The sequence below is a fragment of the Sinocyclocheilus rhinocerous genome, unplaced genomic scaffold (genome assembly GCF_001515625.1).
Source record: "Sinocyclocheilus rhinocerous isolate Xijiao unplaced genomic scaffold, SAMN03320098_v1.1 scaffold240, whole genome shotgun sequence".
Taxonomy (NCBI): Eukaryota; Metazoa; Chordata; class Actinopteri; order Cypriniformes; family Cyprinidae; genus Sinocyclocheilus; species Sinocyclocheilus rhinocerous.
In genome coordinates, this window is record NW_015654534.1 from 1041356 (window position 1) to 1066532 (window position 25177).

General features: G+C 37.8%; 1 protein-coding gene across 1 annotated transcript; it reads left to right on the forward strand.

Moving 5' to 3' along the window:
* Positions 1-1856: 1856 nt before the first annotated feature.
* LOC107717629 (Wilms tumor protein homolog) lies at positions 1857-16990 on the forward strand. Its single transcript, XM_016524441.1, has 10 exons — positions 1857-2395; positions 5591-5710; positions 7123-7204; positions 8502-8504; positions 10518-10598; positions 11996-12101; positions 13394-13535; positions 15843-15935; positions 16533-16616; positions 16748-16990. Exons 1-10 carry the CDS (start codon positions 2017-2019, stop codon positions 16867-16869), a joined length of 1212 nt encoding a protein of 403 aa, XP_016379927.1. The 5' UTR covers positions 1857-2016; the 3' UTR covers positions 16870-16990.
* Positions 16991-25177: the final 8187 nt, after the last annotated feature.

The window sequence follows — 25177 nt, forward strand, 5'->3', positions numbered from 1 at the left end:
TAAATTAGTCAGTTTTGGTTTAATAGTGACTTTAAAGCAACTGTATGTATATTTTTGCGACTCTGGAACCCCAGTTGAGTGGAATTCACTGTCTTCACTGTCTTAATTCCAGTGGATCGCTGTTCACGTGCATTTGTTGCTGCCGTAAAGCAATCCGTCCTTTTCGCGGAATTTCGTACCAGTTCGCCAAACTTACATACTTCCGGAACAAGGGAAGCAAGGGAAAGAAACAACAGTCATGCGCCTTATTAGAAATCAGTGTACCACCAGAATGACTTTGAAATTGATATTTCAAGGTAAAAAACATACTTTAACCGAGAAAGCCTAAATCGAGAGCAAGCAATTTAGCTAACTTCACAACACGCAGATAACTATATGTATATGCTAGGCTACACTGCAGATTAAAAGTTTGGAGTCAAAGATATATATATAAATTTTTAACGAAATGAACACTTTTATTTAATAAGTGTGCATTAAATTGATCAAAAGTGATACATAAATTAGACATTTATAATGTGACAAACGATTTCTATTTCAAATAAATGATGTTCTGTTAAACTTCATTCATCAAAGAATCCTGAAAAAAATAAATCACGGTTTAGTATAAAACAGCACAACTGTTTTCAACATTGATAGTAATCAGAAATGTTTCTTAAGCAGCAAATCAGCATATTAGAATGATTTCTGAAGGATCCTGTGGCACTGAAGACTGGAGTAATGATCTGTTTTTATACAGTCTATGGTAATGATGCTGAAAATTCAGCTCTGCATCACAGAAATAAATGACATTTTAAAACATATTCAAATAGAAAACAGTTATTTTAAACTGTAATAATATTTAAAAATTTTACAGTTTTCTGCTGTATTTTTGATCAAATAAATGCAGCCTTTGTGAGCAGAAGATATTTTTTTTCAAAAACATTACAATTGTTTAAGACTAGTGTGTATATGTAAATACATAAATGAGTTAAATGTTCAAATGTCATATTAGAGGAAGCATCAAGTTTTTACTAACAAAATAAAAAAAAATCCCCTTTTGCCTTTCATTCACATCTCTTTGTTTTTTCAAGCAGGCAACAGACGGTGCTGGTATTTCACAACAGTGTTGCCCAATCCCAGTGCACATCCATCAGCTTAATTGAATCTTCACTCTGACAGCACAAATCCCTAAGATAGCACTCATTTATACTTCCCCACAGAGAACACAGAGTCAACACTTCGGTTGGAGACCCTTATCTGCATTCATTTCAGTACACTCTAAACATATAATGCACTTATATTTGAGATCCAAGGGAAAAGCAAATGGTGAAATGAGTGGGCTTATTACACGCTCTTAAAAATTAAGCTTCATAAAGAGAGTTTTTGCAGCTATGCTGCAGAAGAACCATTTTAGGCACCTCAAAGAACCATTCAGTGAACAGTTCTTATAAGAAACCATTTTTTTATTTTTCCACTATAAAGACCATTTTGTGCAATGGAAAGTTTCCATGGATGTTAAAGGTTCTTCATGGAACCATCCATGCTAATAAAGAACCTTTATTTATAAAAGTGTAACTTTAAAACTTTAATAAACATTTGAATGAAATTAAGTGTATATTTACAGTAATTTAACATCATTTACACAATTAGATTTCATGCTAACTAAACAAACAAACACCCACACACACACACCCATATTCATACACACACGTCCAGGCATTAGTCAGAAGAGGACTGCAAGTGCTGTTCAAGTAAAAGATGAGTAAGGTACAGAAGAAGTGATTTTTTTTTCACAACCCCGAGCTCTGACTCCTCCTCTGGAGATGGTGGGGTGGTTTTTAGAGCTGATAGACCCAGACAAATGTACAAGAGTGGAGTTACTCCTGCTCAAACTCTCCAATGCATTGCTCCAAACACCTCACCAGTGCTTCCCATCTCAGAAGCAGATAAACGCGCATTCTGCTGGACCGGACACCTTCTTCTTGAAATCTAGTCTGCAGATATTCAAGGGTGTTGCGACAAAGAAAATCCTCCTAAATGCTGACAGAGCCGTGTGGCCTGATGGGATCGGACGTCAGAGACCTGAGCGCCCTGCTTCCTGCGGTCCCGAACGCAAACTGTTCCCTGCCTGTCGGCGGAGCTCCGCAGTGGGGACCGATGCTGGACTTTCACCCTGCCTCCCCGTACGGATCTCTTCCCTCCCACTCCTTTGTCAAACAGGAGCCGGGCTGGGGGCCCGCAGACCCTCACGAGGATCCGCACTGTGGTTTGGGGGCCTTCACCGTGCACTTCTCGGGGCAGCTCACAGGGATGCATGGGCCGTTTGCTGATTCTCCGTCCAGCCAGAGCAGGATGTTCTCCAGCGGGCCTTATCTGCCAGGCTGCATGGACAGCCCTCCTGCCCCGCGCAACCAGGGTGAGACAGCCGACCCGCTCGTGGCTCACAGTCTCTCTGTCATGAGCCACAACATCTGTTTGTCTCTGCTGTTGGTGTCAAAAACATAAAAAAACATGAAACTTCAGAGTGGACATGAGATGTTTGAGATTTTGCATTAAGCTGGTGTGTGATTGTAAAGTTACGGAGCTGTTGATGCCAAATTATTTATAGAGGATCTCTTGTCATTCTCAAATGATTACTTCTGAAAAGTGCATTAATTATGCATTTGAATTAAATAGTAATGTTATACTTATTTAAAAAAATTATTTTTATATTTTATTATAAATATAATAATAATACTACATGTAATTATACATTAAATGAAATTATACAAATTATAATTATTTTAATTCTTAAGTTATTTTTAATCATATGTTATATATAAAATAACCACCATATTCACAGTTAAACATGGATTTATTATTAAATGACTTGCAGAGTACATCAGTAGTTTACTTGATTAAATAGATAGACGATAAAAAAGATTCACATAGACATATAGAAGTGAAATATCCTTGAATATGATTCATAGTATCTGATAACCAAGGAAAATCAAATACTTTTTGATTTGAATGTGAAAAATACAGCCGACTATTCTGCCAACATATATATATTTGTCCATTGTGCTCACTTTGAGATGCTTTAATGAAATGGAATTCTGCATAAAGGTTTTTATATCTGCTGCGTCAGCTTTGATAGACGTCCTGGAACTTGAAGGTGCACTTCTGACCTCTTTAAAACATTTGGGAAACCAGAATATTGATGCTCTGACTGCTGATGTTCTAAACAAAACTAGATTCAAATGTTTCTTAAAGGATTAAAGCAGTATTTTCCATGAAACCAACCAACCAACCAAATAAATATAGCAAACTTTCTGGAGATAATGTGTTTATTAAAAAATGGTCTTAAAGTTTAGAGCATGAAATGCCATTTTCCTGTAATGTTATAGCTCAATGGCTCATTAAGATTGGACTTTATTGCACATGCAAAATAAGTCTCACGCGGTGTCTCTCTCTGCAATCTAGCATTCCCGTTTTCTTTGTGTTGATGATTTACAGCACTGTGAACATCCTCAAGAGCTTCTCTCCTTTAAATCTGAGAGCTCACAACACAAATGTCTGATGTTAGTGTGCTTAGATGCGCAGTACAGTACAAAGATTTCCATATCGACTTCTGCAATTTATCATTAGATTAACTTTAGGAAAAGTCACAGCGACAACTTGATTCATTGCATGAGCTTATTGGTCTCAAGCGGGTTTACGCACCAGATTAATTATAAGTCTGTTGGAGAGAGATGTATATTTAATGCATTTTTTCCAGGAGTATTAGTGAAACCTTTTCTATGTTTATATTAGGTCATTTTCAAATGATTTGACTGGACCGATGCTGGACTTTCACCCTGCCTCCCCGTATGGATCTCTTCCCTCCCACTCCTTTGTCAAACAGGAGCCGGGCTGGGGGCCCGCAGACCCTCACGAGGATCCGCACTGTGGTTTGGGGGCCTTCACCGTGCACTTCTCGGGGCAGCTCACAGGGATGCATGGGCCGTTTGCTGATTCTCCGTCCAGCCAGAGCAGGATGTTCTCCAGCGGGCCTTATCTGCCAGGCTGCATGGACAGCCCTCCTGCCCCGCGCAACCAGGGTGAGACAGCCGACCCGCTCGTGGCTCACAGTCTCTCTGTCATGAGCCACAACATCTGTTTGTCTCTGCTGTTGGTGTCAAAAACATAAAAAAACATGAAACTTCAGAGTGGACATGAGATGTTTGAGATTTTGCATTAAGCTGGTGTGTGATTGTGAAGTTACGGAGCTGTTGATACTGAATTGCTTATAGAGGATCTCTTATCACCCTCAAAATATTACTTCTGAAAAGTGAATTAATTATTGAATTAAATGTTCTACACGTTAGTGAAAACTTATTTTTTAAATGATTTTTATATTTTATTATAAATATAGTAATAAATGTAATTATATATGAAATGAAATTATTCACACAGACATGAAATATCTTTGAGTATGATTCATATCTGATAATCAAGGAAAATCAAATACACATTTTTGATTTGAATGTAAAAAATACAAAACCGTACTATTCAGCTGACATTTATATTATTCCATTGTGCTCAGTTTTAGCCGCTTTAATGAAACTGCATTCTGCATAAAGGCTTTATATCTGCTGCGTCAGATTAATAAATGTTCTGGATCTTCCATTTTATCTCTCTGTTGCCAGATTGTTTTTATGAAGGGCACTTCTGACCTCCTTAAAACATTTGGGAACACAGCCGATGTTCTAAAGGAAAGTAGACTAAAATGTTTCTTAAAGGGTTAAATTAGTATTTTACTTTAAACCAACCGAATAAAAACTTTTTGGAGATAAAGTGTTTATAAAAAAAAAAGTCAGATGAAATGGTATTAAAGTTTAGAAGCATGAAATTACATTTTCTGTAGTGTTTTGGCTCAGTGGCTGATTAAGATTGGACTTTATTCATTTATTTCATGCAACAATTATTGCGCATGCTGAATAAGTCTCACACAATGTCTCTCTCTGCAATCTAGCATTCATTTTTTCTTTGTCTTGATGACTTACAGCACTATGTGAACATCTTGAAGAGCTTCTCTCCTTTGAATCTGAGAGCTCACAATACAGAAGTCTGATGTTAGTGTGCTTAAATGCAGCGTGTTTAAATCACAGTACAAAGATTCGCGTATCTACTTCTGTAATTTATCATTAGATTAACTTTAGGAAAAGTCACAACGACAAATTGATTCATTGGAAAAGCTTATTGGTCTCCAGCGGGTTTACGCACCAGATGAATTATAAGTCTGTTGGAGAGGGATGTGTATTTACTGTAATACATTTTGTCAGGAGTATTAGTGGAACCTTTTCTATGTTTACATTAAGTCATTTTCAGATGATTACTTGCATTAGTTAGAATTTTATTGTCATTTTTAAAGGGGTCATATGATGCGATTTCAAGTTTTCCTTTCTCTTTGGAGTGTTACAAGCTCTTGGTGCATAAAGAAGATCTGTAAAGTCACAAAGACTAAAGTCGTAAACAATGAACAATGGGATATTCTTCAATAGGAAGAATGGAGTCAGCTGAGAAAATGTGGATTTCGCTGAGAACAAACACACTAATTTGTTCTCTGTTTTTCTTTGTCTCTTTCTCTCAGGTTATGGTACAGTAGCATTAGATGGAGCTCCCAGTTACGGACACACACCTCACCACACTCCACCATTCCCCAACAATACTTTCAAACACGAGGACCCCATGTCCCCCCAAAGCAGCATGGGTAAGGAAAATATATTCTCGGTGTGGCATTTGAAGCAGTAAATGCCTTTGAATAAGTGATGAGTAAATAATAAGAATATTAGGAGGCAAACATAAGTAAGTCTTTTGCAGGTTGATTTACAACATATATATATATATATATTTAAAAACTGCAGGTTAATCAAATAAAAAAGCACTTAAAGAGAGTGCACTTTCTTGACCATGTTTCTTAATGTACACTTTTAAAAAGTGTACTTTGTAGTAATGTAAAATGAAAGGTTTTACTTTAAAGTACATTTTGTTTTAATAATCCTTTGTCATGCTTTAATGACTAATACTATACATGCACTTGTAAAGGACTTTATTATAATTTTAACTCTAGTGTGTTATTTGATCGTACATCTATATTTTAAATATACACATCTTACAGTTATATTTTAAAAGTTCTAATTGCAACTTCATCATCACAAATGTTTAATTACATATCTATTTTTAAATACATGACATGCAAGTTTCAATAGAAATGATATGAAAGTGTACTTTAGTTTACCATAAATGCTTGTCAGTACATTTGAACCATATTTCAAATGACAATAGAAATAATTGCATGTAAAAATGGACTTGGTGGGTCAAAAAAATCACTCTTACATTCAACTAATTGCATTAATATAAAATTAGGCTGTAATACATTTTCATTCATTTTGCAAATGGCATGCAATTAGATATCCGAAAAGTGCCCGTGTATTCTTTTAATATATATTATTTCCATAAATAAGATCTCTTTTTAAAAGTATGCGAAAGTGTACTTCTTTTTCAGAAGGGCTGTGCAGGACAGAGTGAATTCGTGAGTGTGTATTTAAGTATAGTATGACAAATAAGACGAATAGATATCTGGAGATCACTATCCGCAAGGATCATCTCGAGGTTAAGTGTTAGATGGAGTTTTAATGTTAGGGCAGTAAATACTCAGATTTTTTTCCTTCTCGCTCTCTCTTTTTTACCTCTCCGTCTCCTTCCCCGAACACTCAAAACACTGTATGCAACAGTTTTTAAGTTCATTAAGTATAAATTACGCTGGCATGAATGATCACCACTCTTTTTCGGGCAGCTGAGAGGAGGAAGCAGAATTGTGGATGTGGAGAAGAATGTCTTTAGTGCTGCCGAGGGACTGATTCCTTGTCTAAGAAATGAACAGAGAGCTCTCAGAAACTCTGAGCTGACTGCTTTATGGTCGCAGGGAGCCCTGCGCTGTTTGGATAACCGCAGTAAAGATGAGGCCGCACTCTCTGTTAGCTCTACTGTAAAACGCTTTGTTTCACTTGTAAACAGGAAAACTCTAGTATGAGGCCTTTGAAGAGGACTTTCTTTCAGATATTGCTGATATATATGCTCTTTGAGTGTTGTAATGTGTGCTTTGATTTTGTGAATATGCAGGTGAGCCGCAGTACTCCGTCCCACCGCCTGTCTACGGGTGCCACAGTCCTCCTGACAGTCTTTTGAGAAATAGCTTCAACAGGTACCTTCTTTACCGTTGATTATTAGTGTAATAAGAGACGTAATTAAGCAATACATGATTTCCTAATGATGAGTTTTGAAACTTTACTTGCATTATTATTGAGTTAATAACTCCCAAGGTGTGATTCATCGTGCATGAAATAATAACAATAAAAGTGCAGTAAATTGCATCATAGAGGCAGCAGCCACGAATTACAAGAAGTAACAAAAGTACGCCGAATTGTTTATGCAACTGTTGAAATAAAGGGATATTCCTGGATTTTATCTAACGACAGCTTCTGAGACGTGCCACAGAAAACAATTTCTGCTTGTCCCTCAGTCTGCAAAAACATGCAGAAGTCTCAAAGGCATTCTGGAGGGTTCAAAAGCAGAAATGTTTATATTGTCTAAATCTGTGGCTCTCAACCAGAGGGCCTCAGGAAACTTCCAAGGGGTTGCTCAAAATGACCTGAAATTATTTAAAATAAGACAAACAGGCTTTAAATGGGTCATGGAATGCATTTTCAGATCTATTATGTTTCTAGAGGTTAGCTTATGAAGTTTTTTGCATCAAAAAAATTCAAATATTTGTAAAGATGATAATTTTCTATCCTTATTTTCACTCTCTGTCATGAACACATGTTTCAAGGGATGTTGTCTCTTTCAGAGATGCAAGTGAACTTGCAATATGTTTTTATTGTAGTGTAACCTCTTATATGCGTAATTTAAAAAAAATTCCATTTCACCCTTCAACAACAGTTTTTGCCTTTGAAGAACCAGAATTCCCATGGATCATGCAAATTGTTTTAAATATTATAACTGCATGGCCATGTTATACATTTTTGTAGTTATGCCAAGCTCTAAAATATTTTATAGTGTAGAAATAGTGGGTAAAAAAAATGGAAAGGTCATGGGGCCTTCGAATATTGTTACGGACAATGGCGGTCTTGCATGGAGTCAAAAAAAAATAATTAAGAACAATGATCTAAATGATTGCTTTAGTGTTAGGAGGATATACTTCTTTTTTTTGCGTAACCAACATCATTTCCCTTTCTCATGTCATATGAAACACAAATGTTGTACTGGCTTTACATGTCCATGACAGGTGTTTAAAACGTGGATATATATTAACTGTATAGTAAGTTGGATATATATTAACAGTACACAACAATGGTAGTAAGTGATTTTAGCACATTAGTGCCATGTTAACACATATATCTAGTTTAGTCACTTTAGATGGTGCAGTCTAATATGCCAAATCAAGTCAAATTTATTTAGTGCTTTGTACAATTCACATTGTTCACATCTTCATGCCTTAGTAGGTCCTTTACATGCAATCTGTTTTGAGGACCATCATTTGCTATCATTTACATAATTTACTTTTTGTGCTCTAAAACCTTCCACCTCCTCCAGCTCCACCTGTTTTTATGAGTGTCTATTCATGCAGCAGCAGCAGCAGCATATCTTACATGCTCACAGTTGTGTATATATTGACAGTAGAAAGTCCATACTGGCTCAGCAGCAGCATAGTAGATCTAGTTTGCCAAAAACCAATACATTAACATGCTAAAACTATTCAGATAATTTTTGATATTTGTTTGAAATAATTGTTAAATTGTTACACAGCGTGTATTTTGTAATGGTTATTCCCGTGCAATGCTTTGCCCCATAGATCTCCATTGTATGTGTCATACTAAAAATGATTTTTTGGTGTTTTTACGGTTTCTTTTCTGTGGTAATTAACAGCACGTCATGCAGTATATGCTGTTGATAGAGCTGAACTTGTATTGAACTCGGAACATTCTTTAAAAAAGACACATTAATTAGTGTAAGAAGAAAATATGTATATTGCTGATTTGTGTCTTCACCGTGGCACAGCCCCCTCTGGTTTCTGAGTGACTGAAATTGAGCGTCAGTGAGGCCCAGTCTGGATGGCTCAGATAAATCCTGAGTAAGTCTGCAGTGAGTCTTGCTGTCTGCACAAAGGTTAAGAACTGCACAGCAGCTCTCAACAGGCCAAAATACACTCACAGTGATCTACTGCCCGTTTCCTCCAAATTCCTCTTCCCTTCTCTGCCTGGCCCTCCCCAGAGACACGAGAGGACGGAGAGAAAGAGTTATGTATTCAAAAGATGAACTTTATTATAAGGAGAGGAGAGGAAACCAGAATATCAGTATATAACAATTGACGCTACCATTCAAAACTACAGTTTTCCAAAGTCTAATATTTTGAAATATTATTACAATTTAAAATAAATGTTTTCTATTTGAATATATTTTCAAATGTAATTTATTTCTGTGATCAAAGCTGAATTTTCAGCATCATAACTCCAGTCTTTAGTGTCACATGATCCTTCAGAAATCATTCAATCAAGAAAATACTCTCACTCAAACACACTCACTCACTTGCATCAACCGGGTACTGTTGCAGTGTTCCGGTGACCTCACGAACCTCCATTTCTTGCCAATAAAGTGAGATTATAAGGGAGCGAAAAGGGAAATTCCACCTTATTTTTCATTAGTGTTTGGCCTAGAAACTATCTTTTGCATTTTGAAACACTGGTATGAGCTGGAATGGAAAGCAATTTATTGGGAAGCAATGTGGCAACCAATTATAAAGTAATAATGAAACCCCACCATGACTTCTTTATTTTCCGATTATTATATGATATGATATGATATGATATGATATGATATTATATTATTTAACTATTAATTATTAACTAACTAAATAATTATAACTACAACTATTATTAGATCACCATTATTATTGTTAAATAATAATAAACAATAGCGTATAATTTGATACATTTTGTATCTCAAAGAAACTGTCTGACCTTCAAAAACTGCTACTTCAGCCCACAGCATATGAGTCAAGATCATTTCCCCAAATCCTTCCCACAATACCCAGAAACCATTGTGACATCACACTATTACGTGACTGTGCCAGGCACTCGACTCGCCAGCCAGGACCACGTGAGAGCTAGCTGAGATGCAACACTTCACAACATGTGGTGAAACGCAGCGGATGTGTGTGTTTTCACAGTGCCAAACAAGCCTCCAGTTTTGCTGCTTCCTTAGAAAACAGTTATGAATCAGTGGTGAAGATTAGAAAGAGACATGTCTGCACTTCAAATCAGCCTAGGAACCAGAAAAATAACACTGCATGAACAAATATATTGTCTTAAAAAACAAAATCCTCAATTTCTTTCTCTGTCTTTTGCTTTTTTCATTCCTATTTTTGGTTTATCCCTTCCCTTTTTAAAAGTGTTGTGCCGCATGAGCAGTGAAGAATGAGGTCACATGACTGTGATTTATCTCTTCTGCCCTGGCAGTGATAATCTCTACCAAATGGCGTCTCAGTTGGAATGTGTTACCTGGAATCCCGTCAGCTCGCTGACACCCAGCATAAAGAGGTACAGACTCGGTCTCATATCAACACCTGCGCTTTTAAAAATAATTCCAATTCATTCAAATTTTTTCCTTTCCTTTCCTTTCCTTTCCTTTCCCGTCCCATCCCGTCTTGTCTCATCCTGTCCTGTCCTGTCCTGTCTTGTCTTGTCCCGTCCCGTCCCGTCTTGTCCTGTCCTGTCCTGTCCTTTCTTGTCCCGTACTGTCCCGTCCTGTCCTGTCTTGTCCCATCCCGTCTTGTTTTGTCCTGTCCTGTCTTGTCTTGTCCCGTCCCGTCCCGTCTTGTCCTGTCCTGTCCTGTCCTTTCTTGTCTTGTCTTGTCCCGTCCTGTCCTGTCTTGTCCCATCCCGTCTTGTTTTGTCCTGTCCTGTCCTGTCCTGTCTTGTCCCGTCCTGTCTTGTCCAAAACTTTCCTTTCCTTAAGAAGGACAGAAAGACAGCCCACATTATCTTTACATCCTCCTCACCTCTCTTCTCTTCTTCTTTTCGTCTTCTCTGCCGTCCCGTGCCCTATTCTAATTAGTGTCTGTTTTGAAGGAAGGCGTCGCTGTCCTCTGATGTTGTACTGCACTTTGAAACAAAAGTACAGACTGAAGTAGGAGCATGAATTATGCTGCGGTGACACCAGAGGAGATAGGAATGGATCCTGCTCAGTCAACCAGTCCAACCCAGATAGAGTGTCTGACCTTGGATGTGTTGAAGGGGCAGTTCAGGGTAGCATGATTTTGTGTGTGAGAGAGACAGAGAGATGTTGAAATGAAGAGATGTAGACTAGCTGAAGGGCAGAGGGGAACGTCGCAAAGCACTGTGGGAATTTTGTGTTGTTTTTGAGCGATTGAGTGTATGTGAGCTTGTCTATAGACAGATGAACTCTGCCACTGGAGTAGGTGACTGGGATGCTGGACAGAATATTTATGCCGGCTGTCCAGATAAAAGATTTGGTATCCACCTTCCTCACCCCCAATGCCATGACAACCAGGTGTTTATCTACTGAACGGATGAATGGTTGGGCTGTGGGAGGACTGGACCAGCAATGGCTGATTGTGTAGTCTTGAGATGTGAAGCGAGTCGGACAAAGAAAACAGCTCTTCATCTGTTACTGGCCACACTACAAATCCCCCTCCAGACTAACAGTCCCCCTTGCTATCATTTATGACAGTTGAGGCATTTTTACAGTTATTTTTGGATATCACACCATCCTTTTGTTAATAAGGAGGAAAAGCTGATGCATATTTAGCAGAGCTCTTAACACATGTTCTTTTCTGAGAATCTTATTGGTTATACATGTCGTACTGAATAATATGTCAGCTCTGTTTGAGGGGTCTCTGTCTCTCTGCTCTCTGTGAGTGGTCTTGTTTTATCTGCTGTGTGTAACTGCTCTCTGTCTTTGGATTTGTGTCCAGTCACAGTGGCGGTTATGAGGCCGAAGCGTCTGCAGGAGCTCCGCTGGTGTACAGATGCAGCACTCAGTATCACATACACACCCATGGTCTGTTCAGAGGAGTACAGGTGGGTGATCGCAAAACACACATACTCAAACACATAGACACATATCATTTCTACCTGTACACACACAGATTGCATTCTCACAATAATATAACCATAAAGTGCGCTGGCAGTATTTATTACTTATAATAAACACCTGTGTGTGTGTGTGTGTGTATATATATATATATATAAATTATAATATAATATTATATACATATTTGTATATATTATGGTATATACAAATATAATTATATAATATATATTTATTGTATATAGTTTATATTTCATTCAAAAGTTTGGTGTCGGATTTTCTCTTTAGTCTCTCCAGCTCTGCATTTATTTTATAATATTGTGAAATATTATTACAATTTAAAATAACTGTTTTCTATTTGAATATCCTGTAAAATGTAATTTATTCCTGTGATCAAAGCTGATTTTTCAGCATCATTACTCCAGTCTTCAGTGTCACATGCTCCTTCAGAAATCATTCTAATATGCTGATTTGCTGCTCAAAAATCATTTCTTATTATTATCATCAATGTTGAAAACAGTTGTGTTGCTTCATATTTTTGTGGAAATTGTGAACAAGATTCTTTACGTTTGTTAAATTGAAACGTATTCCATTTAGTTGCAATCTTTTGTAACATCATAAATGTTTATACTGTCACTTTTAATAAATTTAATGCATCCTTGCTGAATAAAGGTATCAATTTATATTAAAAAAATCTTTTGAACATATGCTCAGTGAGTAGTGCTGGATTATTATGGATAATATCCTCTCAATATCCTCTCAACACACACTTACACTGGTGTTTTAGATCAAGGTCACATACACACTTCCCTCTCTGCAGCTCTGCCAAGACCAGGACACAGAGCGCACCACAAGCGTGAAGTTTAGAGTAAAAGTGTGTGTTTGATTATTCAGGTCTGTTAAACAGAGAGCAGGACAAAAGAGCTTTACATGCATACAAGTCCGGAGCAGGCGAGGTGTATCAGTCTGACACTACTTCAGTCTGTAGTGTGTGTTTGGCCTGAATCAACATCCATCAGAGCTTGAGAAAGCTGATACTGTCCAGAGAATAGTGTGCATGTATGTATGTTTATAACTTTAGTTTAAAGCTTTCCTCCAAAGCCTTTTAAAAGCTAAATTGATATTTAACAGGCCACAAGATAAGAGGGTTTGTTCAGATGCACAACTCATCCGGGGTTTGGTAACGCAGAAGTTAAAACAAACAAAGGCTCAGAAGTGCAGCAGAATTGGCAAATAGAGTTTGTTGATTGCCAATTATTCCCTGTTTTTTTTCTCTCTCCAGGATGTGCGGAGTGTACCAGGCATCACTCCCTCCATTAAATCATCAGAGAGCAGTGAGAAACGACCTTTCATGTGTTCTTACCCCGGCTGCAGTAAGAGATACTTCAAACTGTCACACCTGCAGATGCACGGCAAAAAAAAAAAATTTTTTTTGGTCCCCTTTGGGGTCACAAACAATCCAAACCGCTTTTATGGTCTAGATTGAGATTTTTTTTTTCTCTTTAAAAGGACAGCAGGTGAGATTTACAGTGTTATGCAACATGCATAACAAAGTCATAATTCATACGTGAATCTATTTTTTTTCAGACCTCCAATAAGAGAAATTGATGGCAAGGAATTAAATTAGAAGATGTGAAAAGTTCTCCATAGCTCAAAAACATAGATCAGGTCCACAAACAAAAATTCATGAGATCAGTGGACATTTGAATTCCAGTTCTCAGGAATGTCCGACTTTATTCTAGTGACAGAGTGAGTCTGATAACAACCGTTATTCACAACCATGAATCAACACACACACACACACACACACACACACACACACGTTTACTTAGCTATCTAAATGGGGACATTACATAGACTTCTATTGTTTTTATATACATATAGTTATAGATTTTCTAACCTAAACCTACCCCTACCCCTCACATAAAACTTTCTGCATTTTTACAATTTCCAAAAAACTTTGTTTACTTTATTTTTATAACAGTTTTACAAATCATGGGGTCATTTAGGAGGCAACACTATAGCAACATGACTGTACTGTCTAAGCCACACCCTGAAGAAGACACTTTACAGTAAACATTAGTCATTGCAGGACAATTATTATTATTTGGAAAAACATTAGAAAAATGGGTTCAACCCCCCATTGCGGCACTACATAGAGGGAGAATAACAGAAATAGAGGAGGAGATGGGGAGGTGGAGGGATTCGGGGAGAATTGATGCTGGGACGGTGCAATGAGCGCTGCTTATATTGGCTCGTAATGATGATTGACAGGACTGAATGATTAGGCTCCTCCCAAACCTACGTTAGGAACTTCATGTTAGTAACTAATGGGACTTGATTGTAAAGTGTTTCTGAAATGTTTTTAATTCGCACAGAAACGGATCTATTTCTATTATTGTTAATATTAGAATTAATTATACTTAGGGCTGGACAATAATTCAATATCAATATATAACACCATTTCTTTTCAATAACGGTGATATGATTTTTTTTTTAACATTTCCGATATTTCAAAATACATTACCAGTGTTTCCCATGCATTGATTTATTTGTGGCAGCCCGCCACAATATCAACACTGACCGCAAAAAAATATTTTCCTAAAGGCTTTGACTTCGTTGAATAAACATGATCACTGCACTTTCCAAAATCAAAACGCGGCGCGGGTGTTTTATATGAATGTATCTTTGAAAGGAACCAACTGTCTTCGGAAAAGTTCAGATGGCATTTTCATTTTATCTAAAAAAAGTAGCGTTTATAAGCGGAGCACTGCTTTGTGTGCAGCCGTTACCATGGAAACAGAGAATGAATTTGCATTTTCAATAAGCCCGTCTCCAGCAACATGTGTTTTTGTTGTTGCTTTTTTTTTTTTCTGTTTTCTGCAGCAACTCTGAGCACTTTTCCTATTCTTTATCCTGGCTAAAGCACTTTTGTTTCAATCCGTAAGAATAATCAGCCTATGTTATAGTTTAAAGTTTTATTATATATTATACTATATCGTTTTATAGGGTGAGGTTTCAGAAGTTTGTAGGTACAGACATCCGTTGTGGGCGTTCTTGGCAGTTTTTCGGAATCTTTTTTTAATATTGTTCATATCGATATCGGAATTATATCGTATCGACAGAAATTAAGAAATATATCGTAATATAAATTTTTATCGTCCAACCTTAATTATATGACAGAAACTGCATTGTACATCGCTTTGGATAAAAGCGTCTGCTAAACGAAAAAATTTAAATGTTCATTGCTTGAAATTTTATATAAAATTAATTTGATTTTTATCACAGAAAACACCATGGTGAGCATGATTATAATACTACAGTAAAACAATAATAGATCAATATGGGATCTTCAAACTGTTTAAAAACATGTCAGTCTTTCTGTCATTTATGATTCATTAATCCTTTTTTTAATTTATGGAATATCTGTATTTTGGTGTAATGTTACCATAGTAAATTATTTGTAAGGGCCTCCTCTCAGTTGCACAAGAATCACAAAAATGACCAAGAAACATCTGGAGTGAGTAATTTGTGACCTCATGGCATGTACAGTTTTATAGATAAATGTATGATTTATGACACTCAGAGCATAGCAACAAAATAAATGCTCAATTCAAACGGCGCCCCCTTGTGGATGCTTCATGTTAATGGCAGAGACTACAGTCATGTTCACACACCAGTCCTCTAACACATATGGTCAGTTATGGACTGATGTTTTTCTCTGTCGTGTGCAGGTGAGAAGCCCTATCAGTGCGACTACACAGGCTGTGGCCGCAGGTTTTCCCGATCTGACCAACTCAAGAGACACCAGCGCAGACACACAGGTTAGACACGTCTCTGCTCTTCAAAACACTCCAGGACAGCAATATTGGAGTTTTGTGGTCGTTAATATGCTACACTTGTAACAATAAAGGTTCTTCATTGGCATTGATGGTTCCATGAAGAACCTTTAACATCTATGGAAACTTTTAATTCCACAAAATGTTCTTTATAGTGGAAAAAAGTTCTTTATATTATTAAAATGATCCTCACACTAAGAAAAAAATGGTTGCTGTTCACTCGAAGGTTCTTTGGGAAACTAAAAATGGTTCTTCTATGACATCACTGCAAAGCAAAAAAAAAAAACCTTTTGGAAGCTTTATTTTTAAGTATAGTTTACTCTTAAACGTTACATATACTTTTAGCATTTAGCATTAAAAACTATTAGAATGTAAAATTCAGTCTTTCTCTTCTGGGAAAACAGATCAAAAATATTGGTGACTCATCTTGCACTTAGGGGCGTATCCAAACTTTTGTCCAATCAGATGCTTTAGATTGAGATTGCCCCACCCACTAACTCCAGCTGTCATTAATCCATCGCTTGTATAAAGTATGAGAAGCCCACCACAGCTGTCTCTCTGTCTCCTGCTTTGCTCCTGTAGGTGTCAAACCCTTTCAGTGTGAGACGTGTCAAAGAAAGTTTTCACGCTCAGACCATCTTAAGACCCACACTCGGACTCATACAGGTAAAACAAGTGCGTAAGCCTTTTTTCCAGATTTCTCAAAAATCATTTGATCCATTTGTTGCATATACAGTGATTTTATTACAGCACATCAATAAAATGTGTTGCTGTGTTTAATCTCTTGCGGTTGTCAGGTGAGAAGCCGTTTACGTGCCGCTGGCCCAGCTGTCAGAAGAAGTTCGCCCGCTCAGATGAGCTGGTCAGACATCACAGTATGCATCAGAGAAACGTGAGCAAACTCCAGGCTGCTGTTTGAGACACTGTACATACACTGGATCTAAACAAACACACAGATGCGGAGACACTCTCAACAGTCGAGACCTGGCAGTCGGTGAACTGATAACATGAAGTCACAGCAAAATGCAAATTTACTATATTATCACAGCATCCATGTAAGAAGCAAATGGTGCGGAATGCATATATGGGGTTTTATTGAAGTTTACCTTATTGTATTTGACATGGAACACTGCCATTTACTGAAGAATGTGTCTGGATCATCTCATTTTGTAAATAAGAACGGTTCTTCCACTTGTAATAGCCATTTTTTACATATATGGACAGTTGATTGCACTGGGTATACTTTTTTTTTTCTTTTTTATAAATGGCATGATGTGCTGGGTCACTCTTTTGGAAAATAAATTGTGGATGCTTGAGAAATGGCTAGCGTAAAAAATAACATGCACTGTGATGCCTTTGTATATATGATTGTCAAGTGACAATAGTCTTTCTTAAAATACCTTTTATAATAAACTACACTAAATTCTCAGGAAATGTATTTTTTTACTATACACGCGCATATATATACATACATGCATATATATTATATACATACACACACACACACAAACACATATGTTTATCTATGTATGTGTACATATATAGAATTTTATAAATTGCATATATTTCAGCACACAAACACACAAATTGTATGAAATTGTTAATCAGTAAGACTCATTATCCTTATAGCCAATAATTAAAAATATATGTTAAAAAGGAACACCTTACTAGAAAAGAGATAAAGACCATAAATCGTCCAATAGATGTGTCCAGTGTGCATCTATACTATGAGCTATCTTATGGAATTTTTTCCACTAAACTAAGAAATATTAATTTTACATGAGCAAAAAAAGAACATTTGAATAATTTCTCCCAAAGTTTGGTTTGGAGCATTTATTAAAAACAGTGTACAAAATCAAAACTGCATACAAACCTACACCAAATGTAAATACAAGCAAGCCCCCAGAAACAGTTCCAGATGAACGTTAGTAGTGTTGTGTCAGTGTGAGGTCACATGGAATGCATCTCTATATACAGATCTAGTCCTCGTCCTGTTCAGCAAACACTGTATACTGTCATGGTTTGACTTCACTGCACAAAAACGGTTAATGTTTGTCCTAAAATGAATGAGCGCTGAACGCATGCATGGATCAGGAAGACGGTCCGGCCTGCAACGGCCTTCAAGTTTCTATATACAATAAACACAAAATGCTACTGAGATTTGAACATTTGCATTATTTCTTATTGCCACTATGAAACACAGAATTGTTCAAAGCTTATGGGGTGTGACATTTTTACTTGTTCTTGCAGAAAAAAGAAAAAGAAAAAGAAAAGCAAGATCTCTTCAAGATCAAGGAATAAAAATTTAAATCTTGCTCAGACACACGAACATATACATACACGTACATTCAAGCTTCTAGAAATCAATCGCATTTACGTAACATTAACATTACAAATGACAGCCTAGACTAGACTAAAGTGCATTATTGCCCAGAAATACTTTGCCATAACAGAAGGGTCTTCTCGTCCTGAGGCAGCAGGTGTTGTCGAGAGGTCAGCGGGAGTGTTGATCGGTTTCAATCACGTATCGTCACTGTAAAATTACGTCAGTCATTCCGATCGAAAGGAACGTCACTTCAGTCATCATAGTTCCCAACATCAACCCTGATTTGCCGGTTAAGCTCCTCCCCTGCAGCAATCAAAGTCTTCCATTGGTTCATTCAAGAAAGGAGCTGATTGGTCAAGAGGTTTTCCTCACGCCGTCAACTTCGTTCGTCCTATAAACGAAAAAATAAGTGCGGGAATTACATGCGTAATCGTGACTAATTCATGAAGTTTTTCCTGGATTTAGAAAGCATGTTGTTGCTATGGAAACCACACAATAGAGCATCAACAGAATCATCATCTTTCATTTAGATTTCACTTACTATCTTACGGCAACTTCCGCACACTATTTTCACCATGGGTGACATTTTAAAGCATCGTAGATCATTTCAACACAAACACAACCTAATTATGCTGGCAGTTTTGGCCAAATTTTAAAGGCAGCTTCACATGTAGCCTTTACAGAGGATCTAAGATTGCCGTTCACACCAAGACAAATATTAAGTGTGAAAAATCTGATAAACATTGTTTGAATGAATAACTGTTAATGTGTACGTTCAGACATTCGCATGCAGTCACTGCAACTTTTTTTTTTTTTGTACAGTGATGCATTCTATCCTCTTTTCCATTGCATCGCGAAGAAAACTGTTCAATAAGATTTGGGGTTTTGCTCGTATGCTCAGAAGAGCTGTTTTTAGACAAAACTAAAACTGTTGGCGCTAATGAACAGTAGGGATGGGTATCGTTAAGGTTTTAACGGTATTACTACTCTTACCGATACTGCTTATCGATTCGGTACTTTAACGGTATTCTTATCGGTACTTTTTGTTATATATATATATATACAGTGGGTACGGAAAGTATTCAGACCCCCTTAAATTTTTCACTCTTTGTTATATTGCAACCATTTGCTAAAATCATTTAAGTTAATTTTTTTTCCTCATTAATGTACACACAGCACCCCATATTGACAGAAAAACACAGAATTGTTGACATTTTTGCAGATTTATTAAAAAAGAAAAACTGAAATATCACATGGTCACAGTATTCAGACCCTTTGCTCAGTATTTAGTAGAAGCACCCTTTTGATCTAATACAGCCATGAGTCTTTTTGGAAAAGATGCAACAAGTTTTTCACACCTGGACTTGGGGATCCTCTGCCATTCCTCCTTGCAAATCCTCTCCAGTTCTGTCAGGTTGGAAGGTATACGTTGGTGGACAGCCATTTTTAGGTCTATCCAGAGATGCTCAATTGGGTTTAAGTCAGGGCTCTGGCTGGGCCATTCAAGAACAGTCACAGAGTTGTTGTGAAGCCACTCCTTCGTTATTTTAGCTGTGTGCTTAGGGTCATTGTCTTGTTGGAAGGTAAACCTTAGTTCCAGTCTGAGGTCCTGAGCACTCTGGAGAAGGTTTTAGTCCAGGATATCCCTGTACTTGGCCACATTCATCTTTCCCTCGATCGCAACCAGTCGTCCTGTCCCTGCAGCTGAAAAACAACCCCACAGCATGATGCTGCCACCACCATGCTTCACTGTTGGGACTGTATTGGACAGGTGCCTGGTTTTCTCCACACATACCGCTTAGAATTAAGGCCAAAAAGTTCTATCTTGGTCTCATCAGACCAGAGAATCTTATTTCTCACCATCTTGGAGTCCTTCAGGTGTTTTTTTAGCAAACTCCATGCGGGCTTTCATGTGTCTTGAACTGAGGAGAGGCTTCCGTCGGGCCACTCTGCCATAAAGCCCCGACTGGTGGAGGGCTGCAGTGATGGTTGACTTTCTACAACTTTCTCCCATCTCCCGACTGCATCTCTGGAGCTCAGCCACAGTGATCTTTGGGTTCTTCTTTACCTCTCTCACCAAGGCTCTTCTCCCCCGATAGCTCAGTTTGGCCGGACGGCCAGCTCTAGGAAGGGTTCTGGTCGTCCCAAACGTCTTCCATTTAAGGATTATGGAGGCCACTGTGCTCTTAGGAACCTTAAGTGCAACAGAAATTTTTTTGTAACCTTGGCCAGATCTGTGCCTTGCCACAATTCTGTCTCTGAGCTCTTCAGGCAATTCCTTTGACCTCATGATTCTCATTTGCTCTGACATGCACTGTGAGCTGTAAGGTCTTATATAGACGTTTGAAAAACAGCTGGCGACTCTGGGTGAGATAGAATTTGCAAGATAATGTATATATAGCAATAAAAAAATGTATGTGTGTTTTATTAATTTTTAACCAATACCGATAGCAGAACCGTTAACGTCAGAGCTTATCGATACTCCGGTCTTTCATAATTTAGCCCCGGGACCGATTAAATACCGGGTTTCGGTACCCATCCCTAATGAACAGTGTATTTTGATAAGCAACAGTGAATAGCAGAGGAAGAATCCCGAACCGAGTCTCTTTCTCTGTACTCTTGTATTTTGTGCGCAGTTCTGCTTTGTGTGCCACTGTATTTCTGCTGGCCCTTTAATGCCACCTACGGTCAAGAGAGTGAAACTGCATTGGTCTAAAAACAAAAATCACATGCAAAAATCTGACTGAATTTCATCCAGAATATTCATGTTGGTGTGAACAGGAACGTTAGCAACATGCTAACATTAAAATGAATTATAAGTCAAGTCTGATCGCCATCGTTCCAAATCAGTCACTTGTGAGCTTCCGTTACCTGTTCAAACATGAATGTTTGAATTATATAATTCATATCATTCAAACATTGTATGTTGACGTTGAATGTAAATAATTCGATACATTTTAGTGGGAAAATACTAAAAATTCTCACCTCACGTTAATAGTTCTGAATAGTTTCCACGTAGCTTCTGTACTACTCTCCACTGAAAAGGAATGACTTCAGGTCTCTCGCCTGTCGTTTGTTGGAGGTAGTGGAAAAGCGCCTTTATTGTCTTTAGTCCTTTGTAGACACAGTGTAAGATGCACCCTTAGGACTGCACGCATACACTAGCTGGTCCAAAAATGTGTTTAAATGTTTTTTTTTTTTTTTTTACTATTTAAGCATAAGAAACAACATGTAGAGGGCAGTTCAGTTTTGTTGCTGATTTGAAATATGTTATTTAAATGTGAGTGTGGCAAGCAGTTTTTGGAATTTCAGGATTTCCCCATTCAAGTATATAGACTTTAGTCTTGGATACCCAAGAGGCATTGCAAATATGGCCGCCAAGTGAACAGAACTTCAAGTCAACAAGTCAAAGTTCTATGTAACGGCACATGACCAAAAGTGAAAATCCTAATGGTTGGCCAGTTTTCTTCGCAGTTTGATGGAAAAGAGATTTGTGGAAAAAAAGTCCATATCATTCTGAACAGATGCATTAACAGCAGTTCATTCAAATTCAATGTTTTTCAAAATGTTCACATTGAATATTCATTTTGTTTTATCAAAAGGCAGCTCACTAGGTTTTAGAACAGAGCTACCATAATCAGTACTGAACATTTCTGTGAATCATTTATCCTCACATGATAACAGATAAAGGGATAGTTCACCCAAAAATGAAAATCACCCCATGATTTACTCACCCTCAAGCCATCCTAGGTGTTTATGACTTTCTTCTTTCAGACGAATGCAATTGGAGTTATATTTAAAAATGTCCTGGCTCTTCCAAGCTTTATAATGGCAGTGAATGGGGTCGAGATTGTGAAGCCGAAAAAAGTGCATCCATCCATCATAAAAAGTGCTCTACACCAGGGGTTTTCAACCTTTTAGGACATGCGCCCCCCCCAAGTTTGTCTAATTTCACTCGCCCACTAGCCCAAAGCTACAAAATGCGGCAAGTGTTAAAGTAGCCGAATTCCGCGGGAAAACCGCGGACTTGGCAACACTGAGCGTGACTGATACTCGAGCCAACTCTGCTCTAACTGTCGACTAGCAGTGGGAGTCAGATTGCCCCCTAGTGGATGGCTAAAGATTTGTTAACTCATATTCATAAATTCTCAAGGGAACGTCTCTGAATTAACTGATGCTCGCGCCCCCCACCCCAACGGTGATACCGGTATTACCGGTGTTGTCGCACGTCGATTAACCGGTGGGAAAATTTCCTCACCGTCACAACCCTAAGAGTTTGATGACACACACCAACTAACCAATCAGATGAATTCAAAATGTGGACTGTGTCTGTTCGATTGTGGTATAACTGTGTGTTTTTGGTTCTGCAGCATGCGTTTCATTTCCACTGCATCTCTCGCTGGCTGAAGACCAGACAGGTGTGTCCTCTGGACAATAGAGAGTGGGAGTTCCAGAAGTGAGTGATTTTGTTTCTTCATTAAAATAGAGGCAGACCCAGGAACTGTATTAATAATCAAAATTAGCCCAAAATTACAAAACGCGGCAAGTGTTAAAGTAGCCCAATTCCGCGGGAAAACCGCGGACTTGGCAACACTGAGCGTGACTGATACTCGAGCCAACTCTGCTCTAACTGTCGACTAGCAGTGGGAGTCAGATTGCCCCCTAGTGGATGGCTAAAGATTTGTTAACTCATATTCATAAATTCTCAAGGGAACGTCTCTGAATTAACTGATGCTCGCGCCCCCCTTGACAGGTGCTGGCGCCCCCCTGGCGGAATAATAGCTAATAATTCCATTAATAATAACTCAGATTGTATTCGTCTGAAAGAAGAAAGTCATAAACACCTAGGATGGCTTGAGGGTGAGTAAATCATGGGGTAATTTTCATTTGTGGGTGAACTATCCCTTTAAATCACATTTGTCACAAAAATAAACTATCCTCTGTCACCACCACAGTGCAGCCCAGCCAATCAAAAGCAGAGCTGTAGGTGAAGACATAAACAACAAAATTATTTTCACCACTCTCTCTCTCTCTCACACACACACACACACTTGAAGACAAACAGTGAATACAGTGCACAGTTGCAAAAATCACAAGACAATAGATATAAATCAATTGGACAAATACAGTAAAGCTTGTACAAGGCCAAACAAAACTAAAAAGACACAAGAACAAAACAGCAGCTGATCACACACACACAGCTTCCTGGGGTTAAAGGCGCTGTGTTAGATGGGTGGGCATTGACGAGGTGACACGTAGGTAGACTTGTGCCGGTATTCGGTAATGCGATATATCACGGTAATGAATATGCACGATATTGTTATCGTGGGCACTTCTAAATACCGTGAATAATTATATATTACAAATTATTCCGAATTTTTAATGCATTTTAAGAATACTTTTCCCATCAACTGGTCAAAATTTCAGCATCATTACTCCAGTCTTCAGTGTCACATGATCCTTCGGAAATCATTCTAATATGCTGATTTGCTGATTATCAATATTTAAAACAGTTGAGATCCAAAGATCAGCATTTATCTGAAATAAAAAGCTTTTGTAACATTATTCACTATTCCATTCAGTATAATTTGTAATATTTTTTTGGGAAAGAAATTATAGAAATTAATACTTTTATTTAGCAAGGATGCTTAAAATTGATCAAAAGTGATGATAAAGGCATTTATGTTACAAAATATTTCTATTTCAGTTAAATAGTGTTCATATCGATATCGGAATTATATCGTATCGACCGAAATTAAGAAATATATCGTGATATAAATTTGGGCCATATCGTCCAGCCCTAGTCCAAAAATATGCTTTTTTTGTTTTGTTTAATGCTATTTAAGCATAAGAAACAACATTGATGGGGCAGTTCAGTTTTGTTGCTGATTTGAAATATTATTTAAATTTGAGTGTGGCAAGCAGTTTTTGAGATTTCAGGATTTCTTCATTTAAGTAGATAGACTTTGCTCTTGGATACCCAAGAGGCATTGCCCTTTTAAGGAAAGTCAGTTTACTCTGCAGCTATATTTGCAGTGTTTCTGGTCACATGACCAAAAGTGCAAATCCTAATGGTTGGCCAGTTTTCTTCGCAGTGTGATGGAAAAGAGATTAGAACATCTCTCAGTGAAAAATTTTGTTTATATTAGTCTGAACAGATGCATTAACAGTAGTTCATCCATATTCTTTATTGCACTGAACTTTTTGCACTGAATGTGTCTTGTATTAGAAAATAGCTCACTAGATTTTAGAACAGAGCTACTGTAATCAGTATTGAACTCATTTACCCTCACATAACAACAATGAAATCACATTTGTCACAAAAATAAACATTATTCTGTCACCACCACAGTGCAGCCCAGCCAATCAAAAGCAGAGCTGTAGGTGAAGACATAAACAACAAAATTATTTTCACCACTCTCTCTCTCTCTCACACACACACACACACTTGAAGACAAACAGTGAATACAGTGCACAGTTGCAAAAATCACAAGACAATAGATATAAATCAATTGGACAAATACAGTAAAGCTTGTACAAGGCCAAACAAAACTAAAAAGACACAAGAACAAAACAGCAGCTGATCACACACACACAGCTTCCTGGGGTTAAAGGCGCTGTGTTAGATGGGTGGGCATTGACGAGGTGACACGTAGGTAGACTTGTGCCGGTATTCGGTAATGCGATATATCACGGTAATGAATATGCACGATATTGTTATCGTGGGCACTTCTAAATACCGTGAATAATTCCGAATTATGCATTTTAAGAATACTTTTCCCATCAACTGGTCAAAACGCACAACACCACTGGTATGCTGTGTGAAAGAGGCGTGCGCACTCTGACCTAAACAAGAGCGGACGAGAAGCACATGGCGGGAACATGTGAGAGACGCTCTGGA